Consider the following 25,786-nt stretch of genomic DNA (forward strand, 5'->3'; position numbering starts at 1 on the left):
GGACCTCTGTAGCACTTTGCTTCTTCCTCTTCTCAAGTGGTCTTCATTTACCATGGTCTTTTATTCCTTGTTCTCCCTCTTTGTTCTTGATCCAGCTGGGATCTCCCGCTCCCCTAATCTTTCTTTCCCTTGACCCTCGCCCTTCGTTACCCCCACTCACATCTATGTTGTTCATGTAGATCTCATCCATTTCTCCTTAATTTGGCAATCCCTTTGTCTTTCTTGGGGTGCTCTTTTCCAGGTAGCCTCCCTGGTGTTGTGAGTAGCAGTCCAGTCATCCTTGTTCCACATCTAGTATCCTCCTATGAGTGAGTGCATACCATGTTTGTCTCTCTGAATCTGGGTTACCTCACTCAGGATGATTTTTTCTAGATCCATCCATTTGCCTACAAACCTCATGATGTCATTGTTTTTCTCTGCTGAGTATCTCCATTGTGTATCTGTACCACATTTTATTTATCCATTCTTCAGTTGAAGGGCATCTAGGTTGTTTCCAAGTTCTGGCTATTACAAACAATGCTGAAATGAACATAGCTGAGCAAGTGCTCTTGTGGTACGATTGAGAATTCCTTGGGTATATGCCCAAGCATGGTATAGCTGGATGTTGGGGGAGATTGATTCCCAATTTTCTAAGAAAGCGCCATATTGATTTCCAAAGTGGTTGTACAAGCTTACATTCCCACCAGTAGTGGAGGAGAGTCCCCATAGCTCCACATGCTCTCCAGCATAAGGTGTCTTCAGTGTATTTGATCTTAGCCATTCTGACAGGCGTAAGGTGGTATCTCAGAGTTGTTTTGATTTGCATTTCCCTGACTTTACTCATTTTTTTGTTATGTGGGCAACACCTCTGTTTCTAGTCCAACAGAGAGAAGTTTCTGCCATAGTGAATGCAGCAATTTATTAAAATGGAAAATGACACATGAAAGGGAGGGAAAGAAAAGATGTATAGGAACAAGGATCAATGCCAGACAGAAGGGACAGGATATTTCCTCGCTTTATAGATCAAGAAAAGTGTTGGTTCAGCCAGCAGATGCCCACAGTAGGTGGAAGGATGTCAATTCATTTGCCGAGGAAGCATCTCATCACAACACTCACACCTTCCTCTGCACCCAAAACACATTTGCTCCCTGGACATTCTCTCACACTGGTTGTTCAATGTAAAAACTAGATTTTCTTGCAGAAAACTTGAGACTATCAACTTGAGACTCTGAAATTGATAACCTCCTCTCCTGTTTCTCTTCAGAAAATGGAAGGCCTCCCTTGGATATCAGCCAGCCATTGTATATAATGTTGCAGTGAGACTAGGCACCTCTTCTTCTATTAATGCTAGATGAGGCAATCCAGTAGGAAGAACGGGTCTCAAAAGTAGGCAAAAGAGTCAGGGATAGCCCCTGCTCTCACTGTAAGGAGTCCCATAAGATCAAGATACACAGCTGTAATAGATATGCAGAGGGTCTAGGTTAGTCTCATGCAGGCTCCCTGGTTGTTGGTTCATTAATTTTTTTAGAGGTCACATCTAGGCTGTTGTGAAAGAACTTTCTTCCTAGGTTTTCTTTGTCAGGTTTTGCTAATAATAATTTTCTGGTCTGATAAACTATGTTGGACTATATTTCCTCTTTCTCTAGGTTCGTAATGTCTTTATTTCAAATACACAAACATTTGGAAAAAGTCACCAGCTTCCAGAAACAGAATTTCCAAAGGGGAACGTTTCTAGTGACAGTGTGTTCAATATGGAGGAAGTCACTCAGATTTTGTATTTATTGGACAATCAAGGGATCTGTCCATTTTATGTACAGCTCCTAATGTGAGGTATAAAATTGTTCATAGTGCTCTGCTGTTAATATATTTTTAGTGACTGTCGGGAGGCTGGAAACATTCCTCTGTGGTTAGGAGCATGCACTGCTCTTGCTGAGGACCTGAGTTCAGTTCCCAGCACCTACAGCATGTAGCTCACAAACACCTAAAACTCCAGCTCCAATGTCCACTCTGGCCTCCATAGGCAACATACACACATGAAATAAAAACACACAAATACATATATATATATACATAAATACAACACAATAAACCTTTAAGAAGATAAAGTGAATATATGGTTTTACATACCGGGAACCGAGGCAGAAGGACAGCAGGTTTGAGGCCAGTCTTGTTGGGTTTACAAACCTACATCACTATATCCAGCTTTCATTTATAATTGTTAGTTTATATTTTAAATTGTTTTATTTATTTCTTGGGTGTGGGGAGGACACCAAGGACTTAGGTGGAGGTCAGTGAACAAGTTGTAGGAGTCAGTTTTCTCCTTGCCCTATTCCTGCTGATTGAAAATAGGATATCAGGCTTGGTGGCAAGTACCTTTACTGGCCAAGCCATCTCACTGGCCCTATTTTATTTACTTATTCTTTGAGACAAGGTTCCTCTATGTAGCTCTGGATACTTAGAACTCACTATTAGACCAGCTGGCCTCAGACGGAGAGAGACCTGCCTGCCTCCACCTCCTAAGTGCTGAGACTGAAGGCATCACCACCATGACTGGCCTGTTTATTCTAAAACAGTGTCACATGGGTTCCAGGCTGGCCTCTTACTCCTGTGCTATATAGGTGAAGATGACATTGACTTCTTGATTCTCCTGTCCACACCTTCATAGTGCTGGGATTTCAAGTGTGTACCTCCACCCTGGCCTTTGGTGGTTAATTTGTGAATCATGTCTCACTCTGTCGCCCAGGCTGGCATGAAATTCACTAGGTATGCCAAGATAATCAGATAACAAAGGCAATTTTCCTGCCTCAGCCTCCCAGTGCTTGGGATTATGGATCTGTGCAAACAAGCCTGTAAATTTTCTTATTTCATGGCTTTGAAGAGTGATGTCATTAAAATTAGTACTCAGTGTAAAACCATTTCCTTCTATTTAGTTTCTCATTTCATGTGTTTATTGAGAAATCTGCTTTATTTCCAAAATGTATGATGTTAGTTAAAATGCAATAAGGTTCTCAAAAGTTCACAGAATCCCTTGGAGATCTCTGTTCAGTCTCCCAGCAGGCAGAGGGTCATTGCTCCTTGTTACTGGGAACAGAGCCATGTTGAGTGACTGCCAGAGCAGCATATACAGTGGACTCCTCTGGGGCTTCCTCTGCCTGGGAGGGAGGAGGTGCAGCTGTCCCCTGTCTGAGTGACCTGGTGCACAGCTGGGCATAGGTCACATCCGGGGCTTCCTCGGATTCAGCAGCCTGGAGTGGGAGAGAGTGAGAGGAAGGTTATGCTTGGCTTGGGGGATGCTGAAATCCTGGGGAGGACAGGACTCACCTGACTGTCCATCTCTCTGTCATCTTCTGCTTGTCCATCTTTTGTGTCCAGGACTTCTCCTGACATGACAGAAGGTAGGACAGCTCCTGTCCTGCTGACCCTGGAGCCTTTCACCTGGGCATATGTCTCTCCCTGGGGGTCTTCCTCAGCTGGTCTCTGTAGCAGGGAAGTAGTGAGGGACAGACAGTGTCTCCCTGTTCCCTTGGGTATCTCTGGCCAGTTTTCCACAGCGAGGCTAGAGTGACCCATTTAGATGACAGCATCCCTGACAGGATCTTCTGGGGCTTCCTTCCTACAGTTCTGACCTCACTGTCCTTGCTGTACTCACAGAGTTCATCTTCCTGGAAACATATTTCTGGGGGCTGGAGAACTGGCTCTGTGGTTAAGAGCAATGGATTCTACTGCAGAAGATCCAAGTTTGGTTCCCAGAACCCACAAGGCAACCCACATTCATATGTAAATCTTATTCCAGGGTATATGGCATTCTATTCTGTCCCCTGGAACACCATGCATGCATGTGGTGCAGAGACATACATGCTTGTAAAACATCCACACACACAATACAAAACCCCACGTTTCTGCCCAAGTCCCTTTGGTTCCTGCCTGCGACTGCAAGTCCCTTAGATGTTTCTGTGGGCTTTCCCTTCCAGGCTGCCCCTCAGAAGACAACCAGACAGATGCCAAGGAGCCAGAAAGGGGATAGGAGCAATGGGACACATAATCCCTGGAAAAACAGGAGAGAGTGATGCAGGTTGTACTTGCAGAAGAGAGGTAAGGCATTAGCTGTTCTTGCTTCTGAGGGAGAACAAAAAAGGCATCCTCTGGACTAAACTGGGCCCTAAGTCTTAGCACTGCAGATAGGGACAGAAACCTCACCCAACTATCCAGCTTGGCACCATCCTCAGGCTGTGTGTCCTCTGCTGAAGTGTCTGTCAGAAGAACAAACAGAATGTCTCCTGACCAGGGTCTAGGGATGACTCTGACCGTTAGTTTTCTGCATTGCCCCCGGTGCAGACAGAGAATTGGGGAGTGTTGTGATTTCCAGTGTCTATAGTGAGAAGTTCAGACCCAAATAGCAAAGACCCCAGAGCCTCTCCACCACCCCTGCAACGCTGAGTCCTCAGACATCTCCCTCCCCAAGACCCTCTTTAACTCACAAAGGCTTTCTTCATGGGTGGCAGCAGCTGGATTGGATCTGGAGAGACAAGAAGATGTCAGTTGTCAGTGAGGTGTGTCAGGAAGGTGGTGTCTATGTCTCTGGCCATGAGTTACCTATTCTGGGAGCCTCTGTCTCTGGTTATTGGCTCTGAAGCTCCTGTAGGAAGTTGCAATTCCATATCTTTCTGGGCTGCAAGAGAGATAAGAGGCTCAGGTTCCTCCTCCCTCCAGGCATGTACAGGGAAGGAACGAAGGATCCTTTACAACATGGGTGAGTGAGCAAATGTCCCAGGACATGGTGAAGCTCACAGAACCCCTGACATCACACAGGTTCTGAGATCATGATCTTTCTGATCTTAGATCAGCAGTGTTTCTAAACTCCCCATTCCATTTGAGGCTTCCCTGGTATTGGTGTCCTGATCCCCTGCTTGGCTATTCACAGGGGAACCTACCACCAGCTGAGACCCAGGTCACCCACACCTTACTCACCATCCTTCCTGAATTTTTCCTGATGCCTTCGTCGGAGAAGGAGGAAGATGAGGATGAAGAGGAGCAGGAGGAAGGCCATAGAGACTCCGACCAGAGCCTTCAGGTACCCTTCCAGTCCTGAGACACGAGTGACTTCATGAGAGGGGAATGTTGCTGCTTAACTGAGTACCTACTGTGTGACAGACGCATGCTGGGTCTTTGCACTCATCTTTGCTCTTCACAATTATACAACAAGGAATTGTCTTTTTTTCTACCCCACAGTTCACCTGCCTCAGATCACCTGACTGGAAGTGGCAGAGCTGGGAGCTGAACCCAGGGCCTCTTACTTCCATCTCTTTTCTCTCCACCAGAGCCAAGCCTCCTGACTGGAGGGGAGGAGCCTGAATGGCCTGCCATGGCCCTTTGCTCCACTTTCCACACATCACCACCACTGTGGGACAAGCCCACTGAGGAATCAGGTTCTGGGGGACTCCTCTGTCAGGAGAGGTCACAGCCAAGGCCAGTCCTGAAAGAAATTTGGACATGTGGGCCAGGATTCTTCTCTTTTTCCTCAGAAAAACAGCAGTCAATCCAGAAAAGGAAAGGCTGGTCCAAGTCAGCATCTCCAGAAGCAGCTGCATCAAGCCTATAACTAGTTATTGCCCACCTGGGCCCCACTTTTCAACAGAGTCCTTATTATCCTTATGGGGCCTGACTCCATGCAGTTGAGAGAGGTTTGTTCTCAGGGCTTTAGAGGCAGGAGCGGGGGGCAAATGTCTGGGATTCCTGCTCTCCATATCACCTACCTGCCCAATCCTCCAGACAGAGCCAGAATATCTGTCTCTCTCTGGATGCCACCTTCTGTATCCCAACCTCAAGTTCTGGGTCTCTGTGGTCTCTGTTGGGAATCTCTGTTTTCCTCCCACACTCACAAGCTAAAGTGACAGAAAAATGAGGACTTTGGTGGCCTAAGAGCTGAGAGGCAGCCTGGGGATGGAGCATATTCTATGCTTTGATGTGCCTGATACCAGCTGTTGGCATAGGTCTTGAGGGTGGTGGGCTGCAGGCTCTATTGGGTCCTTGGAAACAGAACAAGAGGCAGGTGAGGGTTTGATACTAACCCAGGAACCTCTCTCTGCTCACTGTCATACATCTGTCCTGTAACCTTTCCAAGATGCTCATGATGTCTACTCCAAACCTAGATTGCAATAGAGGATGGAGTGGACATTACTAGAAACCCTGCTGTTGCATCCACTTCTCCGTCAGGGAAAGTGCCTTCTGACTAACCTTCCTATTGTCCCCCTAACCCCACCCAAGTCAAGGGCTCTCCTAGGGTTTGAATTTTAAGTCACGCTGAAAGTTCAGGGTCACCCCACCTGAGACAATGAGCTCCACAGGGGCACTGCCATGTGACAAGAGGTAGGGAGATGGATCTTGAGATCCATAGCACCTGTAGGTGCCCGAGAGGGCAGAGGTCACAGCACTCATGGAGAATTCTGCCTTAAAGTCCCAAGCTTCAGACTTTGATTTTAGCCTCTGGGGTTGGTGGGCTGCTCCCTCCTTGGACAGAATGAAAGTGTCCACCTTGTATGTTGACTGACAAAGCAAGGTCACGTTGTCTCCAGAGTGTACTGTGGAGTTAGGTTTCACTGAGAGGGAAGGACTGAAGGGAAGCTGTCCTAAAGAGAAGAGGGGGGATGAGAGGCTGCCTTCAATGTTCTGAGCTGACACCTCAACTTTGTCTGCCCTGAGCACCTGGGACTCTGTCTCTTTTCTCAGACTTAGCCGCTCTCCTGTTCTCCTGCCTCTACATCTCTTCCCAAATAAGATTCCTGTCCCTCATCCCAGCCATCACCTCCTTAACCCCCCCCATGAGAACCCATGAAGAGGATAGGTATCTGAGGGAATATATTATCCCCTCACCTATGATAAGGATGTCCATGGGGTCACTGGAGGCTGACCACTCAGAGGAGAGGTTGTGTGCACCATAGCATCTGTATTGGCCTCCAGTAGAGCTTCTCACAGGGCCCAGTGTGAAGTTGGCCAAGGAGAGGCCACTCTGGGTCCACTGGACACGATGCTGGGTAAAGTTACCTCCTTCTAACTTGTATAGAGCAAATCTGTCATAGTTGATATCAGAGCAACACTGCAGGGTGAGGCTCTTCCCAGGGTCCAGGATCTGGCCTTGGTGACTCAGCAAGGAGGGCTTCTTGGACAGGCCTAGAGGGAAGGTGACAGGCTAGTGATTGAGGAGCTGATTTTTACCAAATACTTATCCACTCTCATCCTGTGCTTCACACGTCACTTGTTCTCCCCAGGAGTGGGGTTCTGTATCAGCCACCAGGCTGTTCCTCACCCACTCTCTACCTGCAACTACCCAGTAGGACAGGATTGGTCATTGGTGGAGCTGGCTCACCTGAGATGTGTGTTTCCAGGGTTTCACTGGGTACTGACCACAAATGTGGAGTTTGGTTGTAGTAACCATAACATCTGAATGTCCCTCTGTGGTCTGATGTTACATGATCTATAGAGAACAAGGCTTGGTACTGTATAATACTGTGTATGAACTGTGAGTTCATAGAGCTGAGGAACTTCTGGTCATCCTTGGTGAGAACAAGTTTATCATATCCCTCCTTGGAGACACACTGGAGGGTCATGTTCTCTCCTAAAGCCACCACAGGGCTGGGCAGGACTGACAGGCTGGGTTTGTTGTGGTAGATTCCTAGGAGAGAAGGAGGCAGCCTGTTTCATGGACTCACACAGCCATAGTGTTCTCCAGGGCTAGGCTGCGGGAGGGGAATACTCCTGAGAGCAGAGCCCAGGACTGAGACCCTGATTGTCCCCTCACCTGTCACCACCAGTTCCATGTTGTCACTGCGCTCTGACCAGCCTGCTGAGCTGTAACAGTAACAGCGATATTGTCCCCCATGTTGCTGGGTCACAGAAGGGATGGAGAACTTGGCCTTATTTTCAGGCTTCTCTCGGGTCTGTGTGCCCCAGGGTTTTTGGCTTCCCTCTTTATGCAGAACACATATTTCTGCATCCAGAGTCCCTTGACACCAGATTGTCATGTGACTTCCTGATGTGACCACAGAGGCTGGCTCAGCCTTGATGGTGGGTTTGTGGAGGGTCCCTGCAAGGAAGTAGGACAGAGGAGGTGAGTGTGTCTGACAGTGGCATGGAGAGAATCTCACTTTTGGTTGGCACTTTTATTTTCTTTTAATTTATTCTTCTGTCATACAATACATCCCGACCGCAGCCTTCTCACCTCATCTCTAACCAGATCCACTCCTTTTCTGTTTCTTTAGAAGAGAAGAGGCTTCCCAGTGATATTAACCAAACATGGCATAACAGCATGCAATAAAACTAGGTACACACCCTCATATTAAGGCTGCACATGTCAATCCAATAGGAAGAAAAGTATCCCACATGCAGGGAAAGAGACAGAGATTTCCCTGTCATATTGCTTTGAATCTAATAATAACCCCAAGCAAGCCAGGTGGTGGTGATGCACACCTTGAATCCCAGCACTCAGAAGACAGATGCAGGGAGATCTCTGGGCGTTCAAGGCCAGCCTGGTCTACAGAGTGAATTTCAGGACAGACAGACCTACACAGTAAAACTCTAAAAAACAAAACAAAATATAACACAGGGTAAACCACCACAGCATGAGTGCAGAGGGTCTAGAGCAGACCCATGTAGACTCCATGGCTGCTGCTTCAACTCTATGAGCCTTCATGATCCCTGCTTAGTAGATTCTCCTGTTGTCCTCAACCATTCTGGCACCTATAACCCTTCCCCCTCTCTTCTGTGGATTTCCCCAAGCTCTAGTGGATGGTACATGAGCTGATTTGGAGTAAGAGAAGACCCCATAAAGATTCATCTGTCTTGTTCCACCTGTGCTTTGCTCTTATTGTCTGCCTTGGATTCTGTATCTTGTGTCCCACACTCTCTACCATGCTCTGTGTCAATGGCCTAAGGAGCCCTGACTGCTCACACATATCACACACTACACAGCACTCACCAAGGCCTCTCTGAGCATCTGTATCATTTCAGCATCATTCCAGAGAAAGACTGAGGTTCCTCACCTGAGAACAGGAGCTCCAGAGGGTCACTAGGCTCTGACCACACCAATGGGCTTCTCTCGTAATTGCTGTAGCATTGGAATGTCCACCTTTGTCTGGAGGTCACAGGGCCCACAGAGTACAGGGCCTTGTAGTGCTGATTAGAGAAGTTATACTTTGAATGCAGCATTTGTGAGATATTCCGTGTTCCTTTCCCAGTCAGAATGAACCTGTGGTATCGTTGTTTTGAGACACACTGGAGGGTTACATGTCCTCCCTCAGTCACCACAGGGCTGGGCTTGGCTGACAGGCTGGGTTTGCTGTGTACTCCTAGGAGAGAAGAAGAAATCAGTTAAATCTATCAGACCTCCTTATCCTGCTTGGCTCTAGGTGGGATTAGCCCTGTGAACAGAACCAATTCTTGACAGTCAAGGCTGAGGCTGGGGAGCCTGTGTGTCCTCTCACCTGTCACCACCAGCTCCAGGGAGTCACTGAACTCTGACCATCCATCTTGAGTCTGATAGCAACATTGATATCGACCTGCTTGATTGTGGTCTATTTTTGGGATTGAGAATTCTGCCTTGTTCTTAGGCCTCTGTGGAATCTCTGTGCTCCGTAGATACTGGGATCTCTCTTTATAGAGTATGTACTGTTTAGCTCCTGTGGTCCCCTCACAAAAGAAGGTCACTGTAGTTTGTTTGTATACCACAGAGTCTGGCTGAACTGTGAGGATAGGCTTAGCTAGGGCCCCTACAAGAAAAAGAGCAGGCAGAACTCAGGACAGCCATCATCCAATTGTAGTCCCCAACCCCAGCCTTCCAGCCATCCCCAGGGGCAGCACACAGGTGTTGTTCTCCATCCTCACTGCCCAGGCATGGCTGCAGGACTGATCAGAAGTGAAGGTCAGAACATCAGCAGACACTCACTCACCGGCCAGCACTGGTGTCCTGAGGCCCAGAGTCAGTCCTGGAAGAGAGTTCCCTGTGAGAGGTTTGACCCTGAAGCTTGAGCAGGTCCTCTCCTCTGCAGAACCTCCTGAGACCCTGGGGTTTCCTGATGGGCCAGTGCTGGGCTGTGTGGCAGCATCAACCCTAGACCACAGTATCCCCTCCCCCTCTGCACATCTCACCCAGACAGAGCAGGGCTGTGAAGGTGAAGGTCATGGCATCTCCTCCAGGAGGCTGCAACTGTGCTCATGGGCACATGAGATTGTCTGGATGGACAGGAGAAACAGGGTGTGGTCTCTGGAGGCTGGACACTCCCTATGACATGGTTGTACTGGATCAGCCCCACAGGAAGGGGAAGTGCCCTCCTCAGGCCCCAGGCTCTGACTTCTCCAAGGATGTGGTTAGGTCAGGCAGTAGACACTGCCATCAATTCTTTGATGGATGACATTTCCATAACCCCATAATTTTCTGTCTCCTTCTGTCCTAATCTTTGTCAGGGCCAGATGGTATCAGACATGTATGACTATTACACATAAGAAATATAAATTTAGCCAGGTGGTGGTGGCACACGCTTTAATCCCAGAACTCGGGAGGCAGAGCCAAGTGGATCTCTCTGAGTTCGAGCCCAGCCTGGTCTACAGAGCAAGATCTAGGACAGGCACCAAAACTACACAAGAAATCCTATCCTGATTAAAAATATACATATAAATTTGCATATGAGTTTGCTTTATTCATTTTCACTTTTTATTTGAAATATCTACACATATTCAGAATGTTTGAAGGTTTGTGTGAAGGCTCTCATTGTATACTTCTTTATGGAGTAAAATATAATCCTCATCCTTATAGTCTCAAGTGCTTGGTATAAATGTGTACCACTATTTCTGGTTGTTTGTTCTTTTTTGATATGTGTACTTTCTTTTTTTTTTGTGATATATATTTTTTATTTTACAATACCATTCAGTTCTACATATCAGCCATGGGTTCCCCTATTCTCCCCCCTCCCACGCCCTCCCCTTACCCCCAGCCCACCCTCCATTCCCACCTCCTCCAGGACAAGTCCTCCCCCGAGGACTGTGATCAACTTGGTAGACTCAGTCCAGGGAGGTCCAGTCCCTTCCTCCCAGACTAAGCCAAGTGTCCTGCATAAGTTCCAGGTTTCAAACAGCCAACTCATGCAATGAGCACAGGACATGGTCCCACTGCCTAGATGCCTCCCAAACTGATCAAGCCAATCAACTGTCTCACCTATTCAGAGGGCCTGATCCAGCTGGGAGCCCCTCAGCCTTTGGTTCATAGTTCATGTGTTTCCATTCATTTGGCTATTTTTTTTCAATAATTGAGTAAAACTGAAATTGATTATATGCCACAGTCATCCTAGGGACCTCCATGCTATATATATAGCCTCTATGGTTCTATGGGTTGTGGTCTGATTGTTCATTTTATATCTAGAATCCACCAATGAGTGAGTACATACCATAACTGTCTTTCTGGGTTTGGGTTACCTCACTCAGGATGATTTTTTCTAGTTCCATCCATTTGCCTGCAAATTTCATGCTTTCATTGTTTTTCTCTGCTGAGTAGTACTCCATTGTGTATATGTACCACATTTTTTTCATCCATTCTTCCGTTGATGGGCATCTAGGTTGTTTCCAGGTTCTGGCTATTACAAATAGTGCTGCTATGAACATAGCTGAGCATGTATCTTTATGGTATGTATCAGCATTCTTTGGGTATATGCCCAAGAGTGGGATGGCTGGGTCTTGAGGTAGTTCGATTCCTAATTTTCTGAGAAACCGCCATACTGATTTCCACAGTGGTTGTACAAGTTTACATTCCCACCAACAGTGGAGGAGTGTTCCCTTTGCTCCACATCCTCTCCAACATTGGTTGTCATTGGTGTTTTTGATCTTAGCCATTCTAACAGGTGTAAGGTGGTATCTCAGAGTCGTTTTGATTTGCATTTCTCTGATGATTAAGGATGTTGAGCATTTCTTTAAATGTCTTTCAGCCATTTGTAGTTCTTGTTTTGTGAATTCTCTGTTTAGCTCTTTAGCCCATTTTTTAATTGGACTGTTCAGTGCTTTGATGTCTAGTTTCTTGAGTTCTTTATATATTGTGGAGATCAATCCTCTGTCAGATGTGGGGTTGGTGAAGATCTTTTCCCAATCTGTTGGGTGTCTTTTTGTCTTATTGACTGTGTCTTTTGCCCTGCAAAAGCTTCTCAGTTTTGAGAGGTCCCATTTATTAATGGTTGTGCTCAGGGTCTGTGCTGTCGGTGTTTTATTTAGGAAATGGTCTCCAGTGCCAATGCGTTCAAGAGTGCTTCCTATCTTCTTTTCTATTAAGTTTAGTGTAACTGGATTTATGTTTAGGTCTTTGATCCACTTGGACTTGAGTTTTGTGCATGGTGACAGATATGGATCTATTTGTAATCTTTTACATATTGACATCCAGTTATGCCAGCACCATTTGTTGAAGATACTTTCTTTGTTCCATTGTATAGTTTTGGCTCCTTTGTCAAAAACCAGGTGTTCATATGTGCATGGATTAATGTCAGGGTCTTCAATTCGATTCCATTGGTCCGTTTGTCGGTTTTTATACCAGTACCAAGCTGTTTTTATTACTATAGCTCTATAGTAGAGTTTGAGGTCCGGGATGGTGATGCCTCCAAGGGTTGCTTTATCGTATAGGATTCTTTTAGCTATCCTGGGTCTTTTGTTTTTCCATATAAAGTTGAGTATTTTTCTTTCCAAGTCTGTGAAGAATTGTGTTGGGATTTTGATGGGGATTGCATTGAAACTGTAGATTGCTTTTGGTAAGATTGCCATTTTTACTATGTTAATCCTACCTATCCATGAGCATGGGAGATCCTTCCATTTTCTGATATCTTCTTCAATTTCTTTCTTTAGAGATTTAAAGTTCTTATCAAAAAGGTCTTTCACTTGTTTAGTTAGTGTTATCCCAAGGTATTTTATATTATTTGTGGCTATTGTAAAGGGTGATGTTTCTCTGACTTCTTTCTCAGCCCTTTTATCATTTGTGTATAGGAGGGCTACTGATTTTTTTGAGTTGATCTTGTATCCTGCCACTTTACTGAAGGAGTTTATCAGCTGTAGAAGTTCCCTGGTAGAGTTTTTGGGGTCACTTATGTATACTATCATATCATCTGCAAATAGTGAAAGTTTGACTTCTTCCTTGCCAATTTGTATCCCTTTGATCTCCTTTTGCTGTCTTATTGCTCTAGCTAGAACTTCTAGTACTATATTGAATAAATATGGGGAGAGTGGACAGCCTTGTCTTGTTCCTGAATTTAGTGGTATCGCTTTGAGTTTCTCTCCATTTAATTTGATGTTTGCTGTTGGCTTGCTATAAATTGCTTTTATTATGTTTAGAAATGTTCCTTGTATTCCTATTCTTTCTAAGACCTTTATCATGAAGGGGTGTTGGATTTTGTCAAAGGCTTTTTCAGCATCTAGGGAGATGATCATGTGGTTTTTTTCTTTCAGTTTGTTTATATGGTGTATTACATTGACTGATTTCCGTATGTTGAACCATCCTTGCATCCCTGGGATGAATCCTACTTGGTCGTGATGGATGATTGTTTTGATCTATTCTTGGATTCGGTTTGCCAATATTTTGTTGAGTATTTTTGCATCAATGTTCATGAGGGAGATTGGTCTGTAGTTCTCTTTCTTTGTTGCATCTTTGTGTGGTTTGGGTATCAGGGTAATTGTAGCCTCATAAAAAGAGTTTGGTAGTGTTCCTTCTGTTTCTATTGTGTGGAACACTTTGAAGAGGATTGGTATTAGTTCTTCTTTGAAAGTCTGGTAGAATTCTGCACTAAAACCATCTGGTCCTGGGCTTTTTTTAGTTGGGAGACTTTTGATGACTGTTTCTATTTCTTTAGGGGTTATTGGTCTATTTAAATGGTTTATCTGGTCTTGATTTAATTTTGGTATTTGGTATTTATCCAGAAAATTGTCCATTTCTTCCTGGTTTTCCATTTTTGTGGAGTACAGGTTTTTGAAGTATGATCTGATGATTCTCTGGATTTCCTCATTGTCTGTTGTTGTGTCTCCCTTTTCATTTCTGATTTTGTGAATTTGGGTGTTCTCTCTTTGCTTTTTGATTAATTTGGCTAGTGGTTTGTCTATCTTGTTGATTTTTTCAAAGAACCAACTCTTTGTTTCATTGATTTTTTGTATTGTTCTCTTGTTTTCTATTTCGTTGATTTCAGCCCTCAATTTGATTATTTCCTGGCGTCTATTTCTCCTGGGTGAGTTTGTTTCTTTTTGTTCTAGAGCTTTCAGTTGTGCTGTTAATTCATTGGTATGGGATTGCTCCATCTTCTTTATGTGTGCATTTAGAGCTATGAATTTTCCTCTTAGCACTGCTTTCATAGTGTCCCATAAGTTTGGGTATGTTGTACTTTCATTTTCATTGAATTCTAGGAACTCTTTAATTTCTGTCTTTATTTCTTCCTTGACCCATTGATGTTTCAGGTGGGTATTATTCAGTTTCCATGAGTTTGTGGGTTTTCTATAATTTTTGTTGTTATTGAGTTCTAACTTTAAGGCATGGTGGTCTGATAAGATACAGGAGGTTATTCCAATTTTTTTGTATCTGTTGAGATTTGTTTTGTGTCCAAGCATGTGGTCAATTTTTGAGAAGGTTCCATGGGGTGCTGAGAAGAAGGTATATTCTTTTGTGTTAGGATGGAATATTCTGTAGATATCTGTTAGGTCCATTTGAGTCATAACATCTGTTAGGTCCTTTATTTCTTTGTTAAGTTTCAGTCTGGTAGATCTATCTTTTGGTGAGAGTGGTGTGTTAAAGTCTCCCACTACTAATGTGTGGGGTTTGATGTGCATTTTAAACTTTAGTAGTGTTTCTTTTATGAATGTGGGTGCTTTTGTATTTGGAGCATAAATGTTTAGAATCGAGACTTCATCTTGGTGGATTTTTCCTGTGATGAATATGTAATGTCCATCCTGGTCTCTTTTGATTGATTTTAGTTTGAAGTCTATTTTATTAGATATTAGGATAGCTACACCAGCTTGTTTCTTAGGTCCATTTGCTTGGAAAACCTTTTCCCAGCCCTTTACTCGGAGGTAGTGTCTGTCTTTGGAGTTAAGGTGTGTTTCTTGTATGCAGCATATGGATGGGTCCTGTTTTCTAATCCATTCTGTTAGCCTGTGTCTTTTTATAGGTGAGTTGAGACCATTGATATTGATGGATATTAATGACCAGTGATTGTTAATTCCTGTTATTTTTTTGGTTGTGTTGTGTTGTCCTTCTGTGGTGTATGTTGGTGTAGGATTATCTATTGCTTGATTTTTCATGGATGTGTTTAGCTTCTTTGGGTTGAATTTTCCCTTCTAGTGCTTTCTGTAGGGCTTGGTTTGTGGACAGGTATTGATTAAATCTGGTTTTATCCTGGAATATTTTGTTTACTCCGCCTATGGTGATTAAGAGTTTTGCTGGGTATAATAGTCTGGGTTGGCATCCATGGTCTCTTAGTGTCTGCATGAGGTTTGTCCATGATCTTCTATCTTTCATAGTCTCTATTGAGTAGTCTGGTGTTATTCTGATGGGTTTGCCTTTATATGTTACTTGGTCCTTTTCCTTTGCAGCTCTTAATATTTTTTCTTTATTCTGTGTGTTTAGTGTTTTGATTATTATGTGGCGAGGGGACTGTTTTTTTGGATCCAGCCTATTCGGTGTTCTGTAAGCTTCTTGTATCTTCATAGGTATTTCTTTCTTTAGGTTAGGAAAGTTTTCTTCTATGATTTTGTTGAATATATTTTCTGTGCCTTTGAGTTGGTATTCTTCTCCTTCTTCTATCCCTATTATTCTTAGGTTTGGTCTTTTCATGGTGTCCCAAATTTCCTGGACGTTTTGTGTTAGGACTTTTTTGTCTTTATTGTTTTCTTTGACTGACGAATCTATTTTCTCTATCGTGTCTTCAGTGTCAGAGATTCTCTGTTCCATCTCTTGCAATCGGTTGGTTATGCTTGTTTCTGTAGTTCCTGTTCGTTTTGTCAGGATTTCTATTTCCAGCATTCCCTCAGCATGTGTTTTCTTTATTGTCTCAAATTCATGTTTCAGATCTTGGAATGTTTCTTTCATCTGTTCAATTGCTTTTTCTTGGCTTTCTTTGATTTCTTCCCATTTTTTGTTCGTTTTTTCTTCCATTTCTTTAAGGGAGTTTTTTATTTCCTCTTTAATGGAGTTTTTCATTTCCTCTTTAAGGGACGTTTTTATTTCCTCTTTAAGGGAGTTTTTTATTTCCTCTTTAAGGAAAGTTTTTATTTCCTCTTTAAGGTAGTTTTTCAATTTCTCTTTAAGGAAAGTTTTTATTTCCTCATTGAGGGAATGTTTTATTTCTTCTTTAAGGGCCTCTATCATCTTCTTAATGTCATTTTTAGGGTTGATTTCTTCTGCTTCTTCTGTCATGGTATTTTTAGGTCTTGCAGGTGTAGAATCACTAGGTTCTGATGTTGCCATATAGGTCTTTATGTTGTTGCCTGTATTTTTGCACTGGCGTCTGCTCATCTCTTCCTCTGTGAGGTGCAGGTGGTGTCTGTGTCTGAGAGTGCCTCTCTTGTTCTAATTTTTAGTCTTGGTTTAGTAGTGGTTCTTGGTTAAATTGGTGCTATTGGGCTATTTCTTCAGGGGCAGCTGATTTCGATCGGTGAATTATATATTTATGATTCTGGTGATCTGGTTTGGTGTCTGGGTAGCGCCTTCTTCTGTGTTCTCAGGTCACTTTTTGTTTATTTGTCAACTCCTCAGCTGATCTTGTTTCTTCAGACTTTAAACTGTAGGCATCTGAATCCTCTCCCAGATGGGTTTCAGCTGAGCAGGGTAGTCTCACCAACACCTCCAAGTTGTTGGGTTTCACAGGATCAGCAGCTGGGCCCTGGGTTGTCCTCAGATGGAGTGTTCAGATTCGTTCTGGTTCTGACCCACGGAGATAGCTTCTTCCCCAGTTGTTGGGGTTAGGGGCGTCCCTGTTCCAAGCTGCGTCTGCTTGTCTCAGTCCCTGGGCCTGTTTACCTCTGCGGTCCTCCGCCGGGCCTGTGGTCCCTGTCAGCTGCCGCTGGTTCTGTCTGCCTCTGGGGGCCGCCACCGGGCCTGAATGTCTCTGTCGGCCGCTGCCGCCGGGCACGTCTACCTCAGCGGGCTGCCGCTGGGTCCGTCTACCTCCACAGGCCGCCGCCACAGGCCTACCTGCGTCTGCTTGTCTCCGCCGCCGGGCCTGTCTACCTCTGTGGACCGCCGCTGGGCCTGAATGTCTCTGCCGGCTGCCGCCGGGTCTGAATGTCCCTGTTGGCCGCTGCCGCCGGGCCCATTTACCTCAGCGGGCCACTGCTGGGCCCGTCTACCTCTGTGGGCCGCCGCTGGGCCTGAGTGTCTCTGCCAGCTGCCGCCGGGTCTGAATATCCCTGTCGGCTGCCACCGCTGGGCCCGTCTACCTCCACGGGCCCCCGCCACAGGCCTACCTGCGTCTGTTTGTCTCCGCCGCCGGGCCTGTCTACCTCTGTGGACTGCCGCTGGGCCTGGATGTCTCTGCCGGCTGCCGCCGGGTCTGAATATCCCTGTCGGCTGCCGCCGCTGGGCCCGTCTACCTCCACGGGCCCCCGCCACAGGCCTACCTGCGTCTGCTTGTCTCTGCCGCCAGGCCTGTCTACCTCTGTGGGCCGCCGCTGGGCCTGAATCTCGATAAACCGGATATTTTACATTTTAAACCCAACCTTGAATTCTGGAGTTAGCTCATTTGGATCAGGTCTATCATTCCATTCACATTCCTAAGTGTGTTTTCTGCTAATAATTTTTTCAGCATTTTTAGTCCCTCCCTAGACAGGAAGAAAATTTTCACCCAGCTTCATGATGGAAAGAGCAGGCTCCTGTCTTCTCCTAAGGACACCATCAGGCCTGGCTGCACCGACAGAGAAGGCTGTATAGAGAGCTGTGTGGGAGAGAAGAAGGGTGTTCAAATAGCTTCTTTCATTTTCCTCAGCTGAAATCTCACCATGCCAGCCTCTGAGGACTTGTGTTTCCGTGTCTCTTAATATTTGTCTACTCCCATCACTCTGCTCTCCAACTTTCTCCCTCCAGGAACTCTGAACATTTATTAGGTTTATCACCATCTGGAATCCCGCAGTGGCTCCTTGTATGTCAAGTGCAGACTTATGACAATGCCCGCTGGACTCATCTTCTAGGATAGAATGTTCAGCAGCTCCACTGGGGACAGAGAGAGAACTGTGTCCCCCTCCCTAGCTGGTCCCCGAACCCAAGGGGAAGTCACACTGAGATAACCCAGTCTAAGCTATTGTCCAGAGAATGCTGGGATGTCAGTTTCTCCATCTTTTGACATCAAAGAGACACTGGACAGTAAGTCTCTCAAATGGGCTAGAACAGATCACTTCTGTGCACTATTGATGAATGCCTGGGTCCCCTTCTTTGAAGGATGGGCAATAGGTTCATTTTTACTGTAAAGCTGCCCCCTTCCATCCTCTGACACATGTCTTCCCTTATCTCACACTCTGACAAAGAACTCAGTTCCAATCAGCAAAACTCCATCTGTGGCTCTCCTCAGTCCACAGCTATTTAAAAGACCTTCAGTGTGGGTCACAGTTGAGTGGCTTGGGCAGTTTGTTGGTCTTTGTCAGCTAAGTGGAGTTCCTATCATGTTTTGGACCTAAGACAATTCTGTGGCTGATTATGAAGAGATGTGACCTGGTCTATTAGGGATAAGAAACAGGGACTCTCCCTGAACAGCAAATGTTTTCCTTTTTGAGAGACTATGAGGATGAAGCAGAGCACTCACATTTGGGTTGTCCTTGAATTCTCTCCAAGCAGGTGGTCAGACTGCTGAGATCCCTGTGGAGTCCGATTGTTTAGGAAGCAGGTGTCCTCTGCAGTCACAGTCATTTGGAAAGAAGTGTCCCTATCTCTGGGCACCCATCCACATGGCTCTCCTTAGCTCACTTGGGCTTCCATACTCATTCAATTTCGAGAGGGGTAGCAGTGGGTACCTGTTCACTGTAGAGATTCTGAGCATGACTAGGTAGAAAGTTGCCAGCAAATAATCGGCTGCTGCAAGTGTTACACTTCCAGAGAGAAAGATATTCTGAGTGTTGGAAGTCAGGTTGTACATGCAATTGTTACAGCTCCAGTGGGAAAGGTATCCTGACTTGATGGGAAGTTGGGCTCCAGCCACAAGTGTTACAGCTCTGGAGAGAAAGGTGTTCTGACTTATCAGGAAGTACAGCTATACCTACAGCTGTGAAGGAAGGTATCCTGGATACCTACAGTTGTGAGGTATCCTGACTTGTTGGGAAATCAGGCCATCCTTGAAGCTGGGTTGTGGTGGGGGATGGTCTCCCTGCAGGATGTGGCAATCCTGCTTCTCTCTGAGAGAGTGCTGATATAGCTGAGTTCTGCTCTGCTTCCCTAATGAAGTTTCCCAACAGAGGTATTCATTTCTTCTCAGCTCCAACCCAAGTTGTTAATTCTTCTGTTTCAATCTGCTTAGGGGAAAACCCCTGCATAAATGTCGCAATCTGCTCTGGTGAAAAGTTTTCACTTCTGCTCCTCTCCCCTAAGGGAGCTTCTCAGCAGAGCCTCGGCTCCACACTGGTGAAAGGTGTTCTTCACCCAAAACTCTTTCCAGAGATTTATTTAGGAAGGAGGAATCTAGGAGTGTGGCTGCCTCTGCCCGGGTGGAGAGGACAGCTGCCAACTGAACAGGCTTATATGGGGTTTTTAGGGGCAGAGTTTTCCAAGGAGAAGATTTTCAGGGACGGAATTGGTCAGATTATGACATCCTTGAGTTTGAACAAGCTCAGACTGGCTAAATTCTCTCCTAGGGATTAGTAGTTTTGGGCTCAGTGAGTGAAAGCTGGTCAGGGGCAGGTTTTGCTCTGGTTTCAGAGCCAAAGTGTGTTTCCATCATTAGCTCTTTTCAGCCATTTGGCTCTATTTTCAGGGGCAGGATGTGTGTCTTTTATTGGCTCTGTTTCCAGGGTCAAAGTGTGTTTCTCTGACCCCGGTCAGGGTCAGGGTGAGATTCTGTGGTTCTAGATTCAGGACCAAAATTTGTTTCTTTCACTGGCTCTGGTTTCAGGTTCAGGGTGTGTTTCTTTCACTGGCTCTGGTTTCATGGTCAGCGTGGGTTTCCTTGACTGGTTTTGGTTTCAGGGTCAAGGGGATTTCATTGGCTGGCCCTTTCACCCTACAGTTGCCACTCTGAATTTTCTGTTTATGCTGTTTATTGTTGCTCTTTTTTGAAATTTTGTAAACAATGCTTTCTTGTAGAACTTCTTTAAGTCACATGGAATTATTTAATCCTAAAAGGGTATAAATCTATTATTATCATCAGAATATTTGTGTGATGACATTTGTATAACAACCTTGAAGAATAATTTTGACTTACTATTAAGTCCTTTAATGCTAAAATTTTATTTTTAAGTTTTTAAAGAAGCATTCTTTTTATGATAATGAAGGTTTTATCTGCTTGGATGTTTGTATAATGCATAGAAGCCATACTGTGGGTACTGGGAACCAACCTAGTTCCTCTATAAAGAACTTTCTTAACTGCTGAGTGATCTCTTTAACCCCATCCCAGATATTTTCAATGACAATTACAAATATCCAAAAGTAGTTTGAATTTTTTCACAATAATTATTCACATACAAGCAACTATGTATGAAACACGGAAATATTTTAATAATTTGTTTTTTATTATTTTTGAGTCCTTTTACTTTTCTACATAAATATATGAAAGAAAGATTTTTCTTTGGAAACATTAGTTTTATTTCATATATACATTTTATACTCCTTTCTAATTACTTTCCACTATATGCTTTTTTATATTTTTTGAGACACTGTTTCTCTGTGTAGCTTTGTGTCTCTCCTGGAACTTGCTCTGTAGACCAGGCTGTCCTTGAACTCACAAAGATCCGCCTGCCTCACCCTCCCGAGTAGTGGGATTAAAGACAAACACCACCACTGCCTGGCAGCCACTATATGCTTTTTAATAACTGGTAATAAATGTACCAATTCTTGTAAGATAGAATTTTTATTTATTTATTTTTTATTAGTATTAAGAATTGTTTTTCATTTTACATCCCAAACACAGATCCCCCTCTCCTCCTTTCTCCTGCACCCCATCCTTCAAGCACCAACCCACCTCCAATTCCCACCTCCTCCAAGGCAAAGCCTCCCATGGGGAGTCAGCAAAGCCGGGTACATTTAGCTGAGGCCAGACCAAGCCTTTCCCTACTGCATCAAGGCTGTGCAAGGTGTCCCACCATAGGTAATGGGTTCCCAAAACCCAACTCATGCACCAGGGATAGATCCTGATCCCATTGACAAGGAACCCTTATACAGACCAAGCTATACAACTGACTTGTTTATGCAGACAGCCTAGACCAGTCCTATGCAGGCTCCACTGCTGTTGGTCTAATGTTCATTAGTTCTCACTAGCTTGGTTCAGGTATCTCTGTAGATTTTGCCATCATGATCTTGATGAGCCCCTTGCTCATAGATCCCCCCTTCCCTCTCTTTCGCTAGACTCCTCCATTTCAGGCTGGTGCACTGTGGATCTCTACACCTGGCTTCCATCAGTTATTGGAAGAAGGCTCTATGATGACAGGGTAGTCACCAATCTCATTACCATGGCAGGCCAGTTCAGGCACCCTCTCCACTATTGCTAGTAGTCTAAGCTGAGGCCATCCTTGTACATTCCTTGGAACTTCCCTAGCATCAGGTTTCTCACTATCCCCATGATGTCTCTCTCTATAAAAATATCTCTTTCATTTTTCTCCAACTTCATCCCTGTTTCAGCTCAACCATCCCGTTCCCTTGTGTTCTCTTTCCTGACATTCATCCATACAACAATGAACACCTGATTTTTGACAAAGAAACCAAAACTGTATTACAGAAAAAAGAAAGCCTCTTCAACAAATATTGCTGGGATAACTGGATGTCAACATCTAGTCAATTGCAAATAGATCCATTTCTATCACCATGCACAAAACTAAAGTCCAAGTAGACCAAAGATTTCAACATAAATTCAGTTACATTGAACATGATAGAAGAGAATGTAGAAAGTAGCTTAGAGTGCATTGGCACAGGAGGCCACTTCCTAAATATAACACCAGTAGCATAGACACTGAGAGCAACAATCAATAAATAAAACCTCCTGAAACTGAGAAGCTTTTGTAAGGCAAAGGACATGGTCAATAAGACAAAAGGACATCCTACAGAATGGGAAAAGACCTTCATCAACCCCACATCTGACAGAAGGCTGGTCTCCAAAATATATAAAGAACTCAAGAAACTAGATATCAAAGTACAAAACCAATTTAAAAATGGACTACAGAGCTAAACAGAGAATTCTCAACAGAAGACTCTCAAATGGCTGAAAGACATTTAAGGAATTGGTCAACGTCGTTAGTCATCAGAGAAATGCCAAAATGACTCTGAGATACTATCTTACACATGTCAGAATGGTAAAGATAAAAAACACTGATGACACCTTATGTTGGAGAGAATGTGAAGTAAGGGGAACACTCCTTCACTGTTGTTGAAAGTGCAAACTTGTACAGCCACTTTGGAAATCAGTATAGAGACTTCTCAGAATATTGGGAATCAATCTACCTCAAGACCCTGCAATATCACTCCTGGGCATATACCGAAGGAATTCTCAATCATACCACAAGGACACATGCTCAGCTATGTTCATAGTGGCATTTTTCATAATAGCCAGAATCTGGAAACAACCGAGATGCACCTTGACCAAAGATTGGATGTAGAAAATGTGGTAAATATACACAATGCAGTACTACTCAGCAGAGAAAAACAAGGACATCTTGAAATTTGCAGGCAAAAGTTTGAACTAGAAAATATCATCCTGAGTTAGATAATCCAGACCTAGAAAGGCAAACATGGTATGCACTCACTCATAAATAGATACTAGATGTAAAGCAAAAGATAATCAGAATACAACCAGAGAAGCTAGGATACAAGGAGCACCATAAAGAGGGATGCATGGATTGCTTTGAGAAGGGGATCAGTTCTCCTGTGGTTTTTCCTGTTTGGAAAGAAGTGTCTGGCTTGCCTCTGGATACAGAGTAGCCTTTTCTTGACCCCTGCTGTTGGAGGGGTACATAAGCCCATGTTGGTACAAATAAAGAGAGCTGCTTCCATGACGAACTGAAACTGGGTGTCTAGAGTGGTGTTTAACCTTGGCGTCTCTCGCTAGATTTCGTGCTCCAGCTGCAAGGTTCACAGCATATTAGGTTCCTAGATCAAGTTCCTAATTTCTTTAAAGGTGTCTATTATTATGGGTGTTTCTCTCTCTTTGAGCAAGAGACATGGGGACAAGGTGGGCTGTAGGAGTACATGTAACACATTGCTTTCTTCTTTGTAGGATTCTTCTTCAGCCCTGTCAGCCCTGTACAGTTCTCTGGTGAACTCAGGGAGGAACATGACACTCCAGTGTGCTTACAGGAGAGATATGACAGAATCATTCTGACCTAGGAAGACGAGGCATTCTGCAGGCCACTGGACTCACAGCACTTAAATCTACTGGGCAGGTATAGGCTCTTTTCAATATGGATTCTATTACAACCAGTTGCAGTGGAAAGTTTAGATGTTATGGCTACCACAATAGTCCCTATATGTGGTCTAAGCCCAGTGAGGCCCTGGAAATACACATCTCAGGTATGTTTGTGTTACAGCTCTGAAGGGAAAGGTATCCTGTCCATTGCAAGCCAGGCTATACCTATAAGTGTTATAGCTCTGAAGGGAAAGGTATCCTGGCCATTGGAAGCCAGGCTAAAACCTGTAAGTGTTATAGCTCTGAAGGGAAAGGTATCCTGGCCATTGGAAGTGCTACAGCTCTGAAGAGAAAGTTATCCTGGCTCTCAGAAGCCAGACAATACCTATAGCTCTGAAGGGAAAGGGATCCTGGTTGTCAGAAGCCAGGCAAATCCTACAGCTCTGTTCTGGTGAGTGATGTTTTCCCACAGGAATGTAGTAGTTCTGCTCCTCTTTAAGAGAACCAACACTTCTCTGCTCCACTCTGCTAAGGGAATTTCTGCACAGAAATGTTGCAGTTCTGCTCCTGCTCTGGTGAAAGTTGTTACTTCCCTGGACCCTCATCTCCCAGGAAAGAAGGCTGTCACTCAAACCTCATTGAAGAAGTTTATTGTGAGGGAGGAATCCAAGAACAACTGCCTCTGCAAAGGTAGAAAAAGGCAGCTTCAACCTGAACAGGTACAGGACTTATATAGTTTTTATCAGGGTGGCATTTTTCCAGGGTGAAGATTTTCAGGGTGGGAATTTGCTGGATTTCAATCCCTGAGTGTGAACAAGCTCAGAGAGTGGTTGGATTTTCTGCTTAGGATTTGGTTGGTTTTCCTGCTCAGGGTCTGGCTAGTTTATGTGCTGAATTGGTCAGGAGCAGAGTGTGTTTCCCATATCATCTCAGGTATGCAAGCCTGAGCATTGATTTGATCATATATATATATATATATATATTTGGTTTTTCGAGACAGGGTTTCTCTGTGTAGATTTGCGCCTTTCCTGGAACTCACTTGGTAGCCCAGGCTGGCCTCGAACTCACAAAGATCCGCCTGCCTCTGCCTCCCGAGTGCTGGGATTAAAGGCGTGCGCCACCACTGCCCGGCGATTTGATCATATTTTGAGACCCATGGGCTAAGCTCCCTGGGGTGTCCGAAGCAGGAGGTAGCTGAAGGAAACCCCTGGCACTTAAGCTAATGTTTTAGAATGTTAAATACCTATAGGTCATGATGGGAATGAGAGGTACATGTCAGGAACATGCTATCTTCCTTGAAAGGTCATCCAGGAAGTCCTCTTTACTGATTCAGCACGATCCCATCCTTGTTCAAGGGTATTCCATAACCATCAGTGTATCTGACACTAGCTTCAATGGATTTGCTCTGTGCAAGAAAGGAAAGGCAATACTTTCCTCTACTGGCATACTGTCCTCTTGCTGCTAGCTGGTCATTCTGGAGGACTTTCCTCCTAAGCCCCATGAGTGCCTCCCATGAGAGCAAGTAGAGATGACATGATACACACAGCCTTCTTTCTGGGTGATCACCCAAGTGACCTCCTATATACCCTTATCACAATTGATGAGTCCAGCCATTCCAGTCAGAAACCACAGCCAAATAGGATGCAGTGTGGATATTCAGGACGTGACAGCCAATGTGAGGGCTGCTGTCTTAAGGTTTCTATTGCTGTGAGGAGACACCATGACCACAACTCTCCTAAGAGAATATTTAATTGAGGGGGCTCACTTACAAGTTTAGAGGTTCAGTCAAGTTTTATCACTGTGGGGAGCATGGCGGTATGAAGGCAGGTGAGGTACTCAATGACTAGGTGAGAGTCATACATCTTGTAGCTAACAGGAAGTGACTGAGACACTGAGCAGGAAACCCAACATAAGAAACTTCTAAAACTGCCCCCACAGTGACACACTTTCTCCAACAAGGACCTACACACTCCAGCAAAGCCACACATCCTAATAGTGTCTCTCCTAATGAAATAATGGTTACCAATTATGTTCAGTACCACATTCCACTCCTTGACTCCCAAAAACAATATCATAATACAAAGTGTATTGAGTCCAACTTCTAAAGTTCCCATAGTCTATCACAGTCTATGATAGATATTTAGGTTTAGAAGTCCAAGTTCCAAGTCTCTTCTGAGATGCATGCAATCTCTTAACTATAATCACCTATAAAAATGAAGATCAAGAAGCACATAACATACCTTCAATATATAATGGCACAGGATATATATTAGTACTCT

General features: G+C 44.5%; 1 protein-coding gene across 2 annotated transcripts in view; it reads right to left on the minus strand.

Annotated features, from left to right (window-relative positions):
• The window catches only part of LOC102918878 (paired immunoglobulin-like receptor B), a 33,844-nt gene extending 23,652 nt beyond the window's left edge, over positions 1-10,192 (minus strand). The window contains exons 1-14 of one of the 2 annotated variants that reach the window (XM_076568449.1): positions 10,120-10,192; positions 9,921-9,956; positions 9,456-9,740; positions 9,015-9,320; positions 7,775-8,059; positions 7,343-7,648; positions 6,850-7,146; positions 6,303-6,605; positions 4,948-5,064; positions 4,573-4,648; positions 4,458-4,495; positions 4,177-4,229; positions 3,301-3,456; positions 2,496-3,224 (exon numbers count right to left, since the gene is read on the minus strand). In XM_076568449.1, the coding sequence (XP_076424564.1) occupies positions 3,045-3,224; positions 3,301-3,456; positions 4,177-4,229; positions 4,458-4,495; positions 4,573-4,648; positions 4,948-5,064; positions 6,303-6,605; positions 6,850-7,146; positions 7,343-7,648; positions 7,775-8,059; positions 9,015-9,320; positions 9,456-9,740; positions 9,921-9,956; positions 10,120-10,153 (2,472 nt within the window). In that variant the 5' untranslated portion in view covers positions 10,154-10,192 and the 3' untranslated portion in view covers positions 2,496-3,044. Of the gene's footprint in view, positions 1-2,495; positions 3,225-3,300; positions 3,457-4,176; positions 4,230-4,457; positions 4,496-4,572; positions 4,649-4,947; positions 5,065-6,302; positions 6,606-6,849; positions 7,147-7,342; positions 7,649-7,774; positions 8,060-9,014; positions 9,321-9,455; positions 9,741-9,920; positions 9,957-10,119 lie in introns of those variants that run through there. The other variant, XM_076568455.1, reaches the window with a different exon arrangement.
• Between the last annotated feature and the right edge of the window lie 15,594 nt (positions 10,193-25,786).

Source organism: Peromyscus maniculatus, chromosome 1, assembly GCF_049852395.1.
Source record: "Peromyscus maniculatus bairdii isolate BWxNUB_F1_BW_parent chromosome 1, HU_Pman_BW_mat_3.1, whole genome shotgun sequence".
NCBI classification, from domain to species: Eukaryota; Metazoa; Chordata; class Mammalia; order Rodentia; family Cricetidae; genus Peromyscus; species Peromyscus maniculatus.